Here is a 12,166-nt window from a genome sequence, read left to right as displayed (position 1 = left end):
CTGTGGACCCTGACTACTACTGTGGACCCTGACTACTACTGTGGACCCTGACTACTACTGTGGACCCTGACTACTACTGTGGACCCTGACTACTGCTGTGGACCCTGACTACTGCTGTGGACCCTGACTACTGCTGTGGACCCTGACTACTGCTGTGGACCCTAACTACTGCTGTGGACCCTGACTACTACTGTGGACCCTGACTACTACTGTGGACCCTGACTACTACTGTGGACCCTGACTACTGCTGTGGACCCTGACTACTACTGTGGACCCTGACTACTGCTGTGGACCCTGACTACTACTGCGGACCTGGCATCCTTTCGCTCCCTCCTCTCTACATTTTCCTCCTCTGTCTCTGCTGCTAAAGCCACTTTCTACCACTCTAAATTCCAAGCATCTGCCTCTAACCCTAGGAAGCTCTTTGCCACCTTCTCCTCCCTCCTGAATCCTCCTCCCCCTCCCCCCCCTCCTCCCTCTCTGCAGATGACTTCGTCAACCATTTTGAAAAGAAGGTCGACGACATCCGATCCTCGTTTGCTAAGTCAAACGACACCGCTGGTTCTGCTCACACTGCCCTACCCTGTGCTCTGACCTCTTTCTCCCCTCTCTCTCCAGATGAAATCTCGCGTCTTGTGACGGCCGGCCGCCCAACAACCTGCCCGCTCGACCCTATCCCCTCCTCTCTTCTCCAGACCATTTCCGGAGACCTTCTCCCTTACCTCACCTTGCTCATCAACTCATCCCTGACCGCTGGCTACGTCCCTTCCGTCTTCAAGAGAGCGAGAGTTGCACCCCTTCTGAAAAAACCTACACTCGATCCCTCCGATGTCAACAACTACAGACCAGTATCCCTTCTTTCTTTTCTCTCCAAAACTCTTGAACGTGCCGTCCTTGGCCAGCTCTCCCGCTATCTCTCTCAGAATGACCTTCTTGATCCAAATCAGTCAGGTTTCAAGACTAGTCATTCAACTGAGACTGCTCTTCTCTGTATCACGGAGGCGCTCCGCACTGCTAAAGCTAACTCTCTCTCCTCTGCTCTCATCCTTCTAGACCTATCGGCTGCCTTCGATACTGTGAACCATCAGATCCTCCTCTCCACCCTCTCCGAGTTGGGCATCTCCGGCGCGGCCCACGCTTGGATTGCGTCCTACCTGACAGGTCGCTCCTACCAGGTGGCGTGGCGAGAATCTGTCTCCTCACCACGCGCTCTCACCACTGGTGTCCCCCAGGGCTCTGTTCTAGGCCCTCTCCTATTCTCGCTATACACCAAGTCACTTGGCTCTGTCATAACCTCACATGGTCTCTCCTATCATTGCTATGCAGACGACACACAATTAATCTTCTCCTTTCCCCCTTCTGATGACCAGGTGGCGAATCGCATCTCTGCATGTCTGGCAGACATATCAGTGTGGATGACGGATCACCACCTCAAGCTGAACCTCGGCAAGACGGAGCTGCTCTTCCTCCCGGGGAAGGACTGCCCGTTCCATGATCTCGCCATCACGGTTGACAACTCCATTGTGTCCTCCTCCCAGAGCGCTAAGAACCTTGGCGTGATCCTGGACAACACCCTGTCGTTCTCAACTAACATCAAGGCGGTGGCCCGTTCCTGTAGGTTCATGCTCTACAACATCCGCAGAGTACGACCCTGCCTCACACAGGAAGCGGCGCAGGTCCTAATCCAGGCACTTGTCATCTCCCTTCTGGATTACTGCAACTCGCTGTTGGCTGGGCTCCCTGCCTGTGCCATTAAACCCCTACAACTCATCCAGAACGCCGCAGCCCGTATGGTGTTCAACCTTCCCTAGTTCACTCACGTCACCCCGCTCCTCCGCTCTCTCCACTGGCTTCCAGTTGAAGCTCGCATCCGCTACAAGACCATGGTGCTTGCCTACGGAGTTGTGAGGGGAACGGCACCTCAGTACCTCCAGGCTCTGAGGCTCCAGGCTCAAACAAGGGCACTGCGTTCATCCACCTCTGGCCTGCTCGCCTCCCTACCACTGAGGAAGTACAGTTCCCGCTCAGCCCAGTCAAAACTGTTCGCTGCTCTGGCTCCCCAATGGTGGAACACACTCCCTCACGACGCCAGGACAGCGGAGTCAATCACCACCTTCCGGAGACACCTGAAACCCCACCTCTTTAAGGAATACCTAGGATAGGATAAAGTAATCCTTCTCACCCCCCCCCTTAAAAGATTTAGATGCACTATTGTAAAGTGGCTGTTCCACTGGATGTCATAAGGTGAATGCACCAATTTGTAAGTCGCTCTGGATAAGAGCGTCTGCTAAATGACTTAAATGTAATGTAAATGTACTACTGTGGACCCTGACTACTGCTGTGGACCCTGACTGTGGACCCTGACTACTACTGTGGACCCTGACTACTACTGTGGACCCTGACTACTGCTGTGGACCCTGACTACTACTGTGGACCCTGACTGTGGACCCTGACTATGCTGTGGACCCTGACTACTGCTGTGGACCCTGACTACTACTGTGGACCCTGACTACTACTGTGGACCCTGACTACTGCTGTGGACCCTGACTGTGGACCCTGACTACTGCTGTGGACCCTGACTGTGGACCCTGACTGTGGACCCTGACTGTGGACCCTGACTACTGCTGTGGACCCTGACTACTGCTGTGGACCCTGACTACTACTGTGGACCCTGACTACTACTGTGGACCCTGACTACTACTGTGGACCCTGACTACTACTGTGGACCCTGACTGTGGACCCTGACTACTGCTGTGGACCCTGACTACTACTGTGGACCCTGACTGTGGACCCTGACTACTGCTGTGGACCCTGACTGTGGACCCTGACTACTGCTGTGGACCCTGACTGTGGACCCTGACTACTGCTGTGGACCCTGACCGCTGCTCCGGCAGTGCCTCACCGAGCATTTGCCAGCGACGGCCTCTCTCTCAGCATGCTGCTTCCTCTGCCTGCTACCTCACATTCTGACTCCGCTGGCGGTGCAACTGATTTTCTGGTGGCTCTGCTCTGGTGGCCTGTCTGGTGGCTCTGCTCTGGTGGCTCTGCTCTGGTGTCCTGTCTGGTGGCTCTGCTCTGGTGGCCTGTCTGGTGGCCTGTCTGGTGGCTCTGGTGGCTCTGCTCTGGTGGCCTGTCTGGTGGCCTGTCTGGTGGCTCTGCTCTGGTGGCCTGTCTGGTGGCCTGTCTGGTGGCTCTGCTCTGGTGGCCTGTCTGGTGGCCTGTCTGGTGGCCTGTCTGGTGGCCTGTCTGGTGGCCTGTCTGGTGGCCTGTCTGGTGGCCTCTGGTGGCCTGTCTGGTGGCTCTGCTCTGGTGGCCTGTCTGGTGGCTCTGCTCTGGTGGCTCTGCTCTGGTGGCCTGTCTGGTGGCCTGTCTGGTGGCCTGTCTGGTGGCCTGTCTGGTGGCCTGTCTGGTGGCTCTCCTCTGGTGGCCTGTCTGGTGGCCTGCTCTGGCCTCTTGGCTGTGGGCAGAGAGAGGGACCTGAGGTGGGCAGCCATGAACTCTCATATCCCAACCATGAACTCCCACATCCCAACCATGAACTCCCACATCCCAACCATGAACTCCCACATCCCAGCCATGAACTCCCACATCCCAACCATGAACTCCCACATCCCAGCCATGAACTCCCACATCCCAGCCATGAACTCCCACATCCCAGCCATGAACTCCCACATCCCAGCCATGAACTCTCACATCCCAGCCATGAACTCCCACATCCCAGCCATCAACTCCCACATCCCAGCCATGAACTCCCACATCCCAGCCATGAACTCCCACATCCCAGCCAGCTCATCCAGTTACCTGCCACCTGCTCCTGCAGCGGTTCAGCCCCTGATCTTACTGGCTGAGAACCTCTCCTGGATCAGTCCTCAACTGCCCAGCCTCACCATCACCACAGCAGCCTGATTACCACGGCCTGACAGTCTGCCAGAGACTCCAAGACAAACTTTCAAGTCCACCCCCTGGATCCTTCATCTGCTGTCCTCTACTGTCCTCTACTTCATCTGCTGTCCTCTGCATCATCTGCTGTCCTCTGCATCATATGCTGTCCTCTACTTCATCTGCTGTCCTCTACTGTCCTCTACTTCATCTGCTGTCCTCTGCTGTCCTCTACTTCATCTGCTGTCCTCTGCATCATCCGCTGTCCTCTGCATCATCTGCTGTCCTCTACTTCATCTGCTGTCCTCTACTGTCCTCTACTTCATCTGCTGTCCTCTGCATCATCTGCTGTCCTCTACTTCATCTGCTGTCCTCTACTTCATCTGCTGTCCTCTACTTCATCTGCTGTCCTCTACTTCATCTGCTGTCCTCTGCTGTCCTCTACTTCATCTGCTGTCCTCTACTTCATCTGCTGTCCTCTACTTCATCTGCTGTCCTCTACTTCATCTGCTTTCCTCTACTGTCCTCTGCTGTCCTCTGCATCATCTGCTGTCCTCTACTTCATCTGCTGTCCTCTACTGTCCTCTACTTCATCTGCTGTCCTCTACTTCATCTGCTGTCCTCTACTTCATCTGCTGTCCTCTGCATCATCTGCTGTCCTCTGCATCATCTGCTGTCCTCTACTTCATCTGCTGTCCTCTACTTCATCTGCTGTCCTCTACTTCATCTGGTCTATTCTCATTCCCCTCCTGAATTCCTCCTCTACTTCATCTGGTCTATTCTCATTCCCCTCCTGAATTCCTCCTCTACTTCATCTGGTCTATTCTCATTCCCCTCCTGAATCCTCATTCTCACATTTATTCCATTTCCTCAATAAATAATATTCTATATTTCAATGTCTGGTCATTTTAAACTGGTGAAATGAGGCCGGAAACCGTCTTGCTAGTAGCATACATCTTAAAGGGGAGGTAGCATAAACTTGGCTATAGGTAACCTATGAAGCAGGAAACTGGGTTAGTAGTAGCAGACATCTTAAAGGGGAGGTAGCATAAACTCGGCCATAGGTAACATATGAAGCAGGAAAACGTCTTCCTAGTAGCATACATCTTAAAGGGGAGGTAGCATAAACTCGGCCATAGGTAACATATGAAGCAGGAAACTGTGTTAGTAGTAGCATGTATCTTAAAGGGGAGGTAGCATAAACTCGGCCATAGGTAACATATGAAGCAGGAAACTGTGTTAGTAGTAGCATACATCTTGTTGGTAGCCAACAAGCCTGATGACGTTAGTCCTACCAGCCTGCTGATGTTAGTCCTACCAGCCTGATGATGTTAGTCCTACCAGCCTGCTGACGTCAGTCCTACCAGCCTGCTGATGTTAGTCCTACCAGCCTGCTGATGTTAGTCCTACCAGCCTGCTGACGTTAGTCCTACCAGCCTGATGATGTTAGTCCTACCAGCCTGATGACGTTAGCCCTACTATCTGATGACGTTAGTCCTACCAGCCTGCTGATGTTAGTCCTACCAGCCTGCTGATGTTAGTCCTACCAGCCTGCTGACGTTAGTCCTACCATGCTGATGACGTTAGTCCTACCAGCCTGCTGATGTTAGTCCTACCAGCCTGCTGATGTTAGTCCTACCAGCCTGCTGACGTTAGTCCTACCAGCCTGCTGACGTTAGTCCTACCAGCCTGATGACGTTAGTCCTACCAGCCTGCTGATGTTAGTCCTACCAGCCTGCTGACGTTAGTCCTACCAGCCTGCTGATGTTAATCCTACCAGCCTGATGACGTTAGTCCTACCAGCCTGAGGACGTTAGTCCTACCAGTCCTACCTGCCTGCTGATGTCTGTCCTACCAGCCTGCTGATGTTAGTCCTACCAGCCTGATGATGTTAGTCCTACCAGCCTGATGATGTTTGTCCTACCAGCCTGCTGATGTTAGTCCTACCAGCCTGATGACGTTAGTCCTACCAGCCTGCTGATGTTAGTCCTACCAGCCTGCTGACGTTAGTCCTACCAGCCTGCTGATGTTAATCCTACCAGCCTGATGACGTTAGTCCTACCAGCCTGAGGACGTTAGTCCTACCAGTCCTACCTGCCTGCTGATGTTTGTCCTACCAGCCTGCTGATGTTAGTCATACCAGCCTGATGATGTTAGTCCTACCAGCCTGATGATGTTAGTCCTACCAGCCTGAGGACGTTAGTCCTACCAGTCCTACCAGCCTGCTGATGTTAGTCCTACCAACCTGCTGATGTTAGTCCTACCAGCCTGCTGATGTTAGTCCTACCAGCCTGATGACGTTAGTCCTACCAGCCTGCTGATGTTAGTCCTACCAGCCTGCTGATGTTAGTCCTACCAGCCTGATGACGTTAGTCTTACCAGCCTGCTGATGTTAGTCCTACCAGCCTGATGACGTTAGTCCTACCAGCCTGCTGACGTTAGTCCTACCAGCCTGCTGATGTTAGTCCTACCAGCCTGCTGATGTTAGTCCTACCAGCCTGATGACGTTAGTCCTACCAGTCCTACCTGACATTTGGGTGTGTGTAAATGTGTATAAGTGTCTGTTTGTGTGTGTGTGTGTGTGTGTGTGTGTGTGTGTGTGTGTGTGTGTGTGTGTGTGTGTGTGTGTGTGTGTGTGTGTGTGTGTGTGTGTGTGTGTGTGTGTGTGTGTGTGTGTGTGTGTGTGTGTGCGTGAGTTGTGTGTGTGCGTGCGTGCGTGCGTGCGTGTGTACGTATACGTGTGTGTTACCTGGGACATCTGGGGTCGGAGGTTAATCTCTCGGAGGTTGATGGCGTGGGGTAGTAAGTTGTTCAGCAGCTGACAGAGCAGGACTCCATCCCTCAGAGCCTGGGCTAACTCACACACCTGAGCACTGTCCCACGTTACCCTGTGACTCTCAGGGAGCACCCTGCACTCTATCAGCCACACGGCACAGTGACGCCACAGCTCCATCTCCACCGTAACACGACCACCTGGACACGACAGGAACACAACATGGCCGTAAGACAACCATAAACACGGATCTACTCTTTACTCTTTACGCTACTGCTACTCTCTGTTCATCATATATGCATAGTCACTATAATTATACACTCATGAACATACTACCTCAATTGGCCCGACCAACCAGTGCTCCCGCTCATTGGCTAACCGGGCTGCATTGTGTCCCACCACCCACCAACCCCTCTTTTACGCTACTGCTACCTCTGTTCATCATATATTCACAGTCACTTTAACCACATCTACATGTACATACTACCTCAGTCAGCCTGACTAACTGGTGTCTGTATATAGCCTCTATACTGTTATAGCCTCGCTACTGTATATAGCCTCGCTACTGTTATAGCCTCTCTACTGTTATTACCTCGCTACTGTTTTAAGCCTCGCTACTGTTATAGCCTCGCTACTGTTATAACCTCGCTACTGTTATAGCCTCGCTACTGTTATAGCCTCGCTACTGTTATAGCCTCTATACTGTTATAGCCTCGCTACTGTTATAACCTCGCTACTGTTATAGCCTCGCTACTGTTATAACCTCGCTACTGTTATAGCCTCGCTACTGTTATAGCCTCGCTACTGTTATAGCCTCGCTACTGTTATAACCTCGCTACTGTTATAGCCTCGCTACTGTTATAGCCTCGCTACTGTTATAGCCTCGCTACTGTTATAGCCTCGCTACTGTTATAGCCTCGCTACTGTTATAGCCTCGCTACTGTTATAGCCTCGCTACTGTTATAGCCTCGCTACTGTTATAGCCTCGCTACTGTTATAGCCTCGCTACTGTTATAGCCTCTCTACTGTATATAGCCTCTATACTGTATATAGCCTCTCTACTGTATATAACCTCTACTGTTATAGCCTCGCTACTGTTATAGCCTCGCTACTGTTATAGCCTCGCTACTTTTATAGCCTCGCTACTGTTATAGCCTCGCTACTGTTATAGCCTCCCTACTGTATATAGCCTCTCTACTGTATATAGCCTCTCTACTGTATATAGCCTCTCTACTGTATATAGCCTCTCTACCTTATATAGCCTCTACTGTTATAGCCTCGCTACTGTTATAGCCTCGCTACTGTTATAGCCTCGCTACTTTTATAGCCTCGCTACTTTTATAGCCTCGCTACTGTTATAGCCTCGCTACTTTTATAGCCTCGCTACATTTATAGCCTCTCTACTGTATATAGCCTCTCTACTGTATATAGCCTCGCTACTGTTATAGCCTCGCTACTGTTATAGCCTCGCTACTGTTATAGCCTCGCTACTTTTATAGCCTCGCTACTGTTATAGCCTCGCTACTGTTATAGCCTCCCTACTGTATATAGCCTCTCTACTGTATATAGCCTCTCTACTGTATATAGCCTGTCTGTTATAGCTTTTGTTTATATAGCTTTACCTACTGTATATAGCCTTCTACTGTAATAGCCTTTTATAGCTCTTGCTATTTCACTGTATATAGCCCTAATACACCTGTTGTATATAGCATTTCTACTGTATATAGCCTCTACTACACCTGTTGTATTAGCATTTCACTGTATATAGCCTCTACTACACCTGTTGTATTCAGCATTTCACTGTATATAGTCTAATACACCTGTTGTATATAGCATTTCTACTGTAATAGTCTACTACACCTGTTGTATTCAGCATTTCACTGTAATAGTCTAATACACCTGTTGTATTCAGCATTTCACTGTAATGTCTCTACACTTGTTGTATTCAGCATTTCACTGTAAGGTCTACTACACCTGTTGTATTCAGCATTTCACTGTAAGGTCTAATACACCTGTTGTATTCAGCATTTCACTGTATAGGTCTACTACACCTGTTGTATTCAGCATTTCACTGTAAGGTCTACTACACCTGTTGTATTCAGCATTTTACTGTATCTAATACACCTGTTGTATTCAGCATTTCACTGTAAGGTCTACTACACCTGTTGTATTCAGCATTTCACTGTAAGGTCTACTACTGTTGTATTCAGCATTTCACTGTAAGGTCTACTACACCTGTTGTATTCAGCATTTCACTGTAAGGTCTAATACACCTGTTGTATTCAGCATTTCACTGTAAGGTCTACTACACCTGTTGTATTCAGCATTTCACTGTAAGGTCTACTACACCTGTTGTATTCAGCATTTTACTGTAAGGTCTACTACACCTGTTGTATTCAGCATTTCACTGTGAGGTCTACTACACCTGTTGTATTCAGCATTTCACTGTAAGGTCTACACTTGTTGTATTCAGCATTTCACTGTAAGGTCTACTACACCTGTTGTATTCAGCATTTCACTGTGAGGTCTAATACACCTGTTGTATTCAGCATTTCACTGTAAGGTCTACTACACCTGTTGTATTCAGCATTTCACTGTGAGGTCTAATACACCTGTTGTATTCAGCATTTCACTGTAATGTCTCTACACCTGTTGTATTCAGCATTTCACTGTAAGGTCTACTACACCTGTTGTATTCAGCATTTCACTGTAATGTCTCTACACCTGTTGTATTCAGCATTTCACTGTAAGGTCTACTACACCTGTTGTATTCAGCATTTCACTGTAAGGTCTACCACACCTGTTGTATTCAGCATTTCACTGTAAGGTCTACTACACCTGTTGTATTCAGCATTTCACTGTAAGGTCTACTACACCTGTTGTATTCAGCATTTCACTGTAAGGTCTACTACACCTGTTGTATTCAGCATTTCACTGTAAGGTCTACTACACCTGTTGTATTCAGCATTTCACTGTAAGGTCTACTACACCTGTTGTATTCAGCATTTCACTGTAAGGTCTACTACACCTGTTGTATTCAGCATTTCACTGTAAGGTCTACTACACCTGTTGTATTCAGCATTTCACTGTAAGGTCTACCACACCTGTTGTATTCGGTGCACGTGACAAATAAAATTTGATTTGATTTGAACCACACAGTGACGCCACAGCTCCATCTCAACCACAACACGACCACCTGGACACTATGAGCCACAGCTCCATCTCAACCGCAACATGACCACCTGGACACTATCAGCCACAGCTCCATCTCAACCATAACACGACCACCTGGACACTATCACTAACCACAGCTCCATCTCAACCATAACACGACCACCTGGACACTATCAGCCACAGCTCCATCTCAACCACAACACGACCACCTGGACACTATCAGCCACAGCTCCATCTCAACTGTAACACGACCACCTGGACACTATCAGCCACAGCTCCATCTCAACCGCAACACGACCACCTGGACACTATCAGCCACAGCTCCATCTCAACCACAACACGACCACCTGGACACTATCAGCCACAGCTCCATCTCAACCGTAACACGACCACCTGGACACTATCAGCCACAGCTCCATCTCAACCATAACACGACCACCTGGACACTATCAGCCACAGCTCCATCTCAACCGCAACACGACCACCTGGACACTATCAGCCACAGCTCCATCTCAACCGCAACACGACCACCTGGACACTATCAGCCACAGCTCCATCTCAACCGCAACACGACCACCTGGACACTATCAGCCACAGCTCCATCTCAACCGCAACACGACCACCTAGACACTATCAGCCACAGCTCCATCTCAACCGTAACACGACCCCCTGGACACAACAGGAACATGACCACACTAGACCTGTTTCTATACCTGCTGTTATATATAATTGGCTTCCCTGACCTGTTTCTAGACCTGATTCTAGATCTGTTTCTAGACCTGTTTCTAGACCTGCTTGGCTTCCCTGACCTGTTTCTAGATCTGTTTCTAGACCTGTTTCTAGAACTGATTCTAGATCTGCTTGGCTTCCCTGACCTGTTTCTAGACCTGTTTCTAGACCTGTTTCTAGACCTGTTTCTAGACCTGTTTCTAGACCTGTTTCTAGACCTGTTTCTAGACCTGTTTCTAGACCTGTTTCTAGACCTGCTTGCCTGTGAAAGCGCGTCCTCAGACCGTTAATAACCCATGTGTGTATATATAGGGAACTAACTACAGACTCATGACACGGCTCCAAACATTCCACCACCTTTACGCAACACAAAACCCCTTTTTCCTTCTCTCTGCGTTGTTGGGTACGGAAGGGAAGGGCCAATCAGCCGTCAGTAAGCATTTCCCTGTTAGTCTACACCTGTTAGTTTACCAAGCATGTGAGGAATACAGGTAGATTCTCACTTATCTAACAACAACAAATGTATTTCTTGCCTTCTTGTTCTCCTTTCTCCTTGTTGTCTCTGTCTTGTTCTCCTTTCTCCTTGTTGTCTCTGTCTTGTTCTCCTTTCTCCTTGTTGTCTCTGTCTTGTTCTCCTTTCTCCTTGTTGTCTCTGTCTTGTTCTCCTTTCTCCTTGTTGTCTCTGTCTTGTTCTCCTTTCTCCTTGTTGTCTCTGTCTTGTTCTCCTTTCTCCTTGTTGTCTCTGTCTGTGTTCACCTCTCCTGTCGTCTTGTTGTCTCTGTCTGTGTTCACCTCTCCTGTCGTCTTGTTGTCTCAGTCTGTGTTCACCTCTCCTGTCGTCTTGTTGTCTCTGTCTGTGTTCACCTCTCCTGTCGTCTTGTTGTCTCAGTCTGTGTTCACCTCTCCTGTCGTCTTGTTGTCTCTGTCTGTGTTCACCTCTCCTGTCGTCTTGTTGTCTCTGTCTGTGTTCACCTCTCCTGTCGTCTTGTTGTCTCAGTCTGTGTTCACCTCTCCTGTCGTCTTGTTGTCTCTGTCTGTGTTCACCTCTCCTGTCGTCTTGTTGTCTCAGTCTGTGTTCACCTCTCCTGTCGTCTTGTTGTCTCAGTCTGTGTTCACCTCTCCTGTCGTCTTGTTGTCTCAGTCTGTGTTCACCTCTCCTGTCGTCTTGTTGTCTCTGTCTGTGTTCACCTCTCCTGTCGTCTTGTTGTCTCTGTCTGTGTTCACCTCTCCTGTCGTCTTGTTGTCTCAGTCTGTGTTCACCTCTCCTGTCGTCTTGTTGTCTCTGTCTGTGTTCACCTCTCCTGTCGTCTTGTTGTCTCAGTCTGTGTTCACCTCTCCTGTCGTCTTGTCATTGTCTCTCGTCGTTAGTTTGTCCGTTCTCTCCCCCTGCGGTCGTTGTAGCGAGGTGGGTGTTGCGTTCTGCAGAGCTGCAGATGGAGGAGGACTGTTTTAACTGTACCACTTCCCCTTTCCTCTGTTACTTACACGCGCACACACACACACACACACACACACACACACACACACACACACACACACACACACACACACACACACACACACACACACACACACACACACACACACACACACACACACACACACACACAC

At 49.6% G+C, this 12,166-nt stretch overlaps 1 protein-coding gene across 1 annotated transcript in view; it reads right to left on the bottom strand.

Moving 5' to 3' along the window:
* Positions 1-11,903, bottom strand: part of LOC127928018 (proto-oncogene vav-like) — an 84,245-nt gene extending 72,342 nt beyond the window's left edge. Inside the window, 5 exon segments of the mRNA XM_052514924.1 lie at positions 6,629-6,852; positions 11,089-11,347; positions 11,384-11,419; positions 11,456-11,519; positions 11,578-11,903. Of these exon segments, the coding sequence (XP_052370884.1) occupies positions 6,629-6,832 (204 nt within the window). The 5' untranslated portion in view covers positions 6,833-6,852; positions 11,089-11,347; positions 11,384-11,419; positions 11,456-11,519; positions 11,578-11,903.
* Positions 11,904-12,166: the final 263 nt, after the last annotated feature.

The sequence above is a fragment of the Oncorhynchus keta genome, unplaced genomic scaffold, assembly GCF_023373465.1.
Source record: "Oncorhynchus keta strain PuntledgeMale-10-30-2019 unplaced genomic scaffold, Oket_V2 Un_scaffold_2010_pilon_pilon, whole genome shotgun sequence".
Taxonomy (NCBI): domain Eukaryota; kingdom Metazoa; phylum Chordata; class Actinopteri; order Salmoniformes; family Salmonidae; genus Oncorhynchus; species Oncorhynchus keta.
This window is presented reverse-complemented; position numbering and strand designations above follow the sequence as displayed.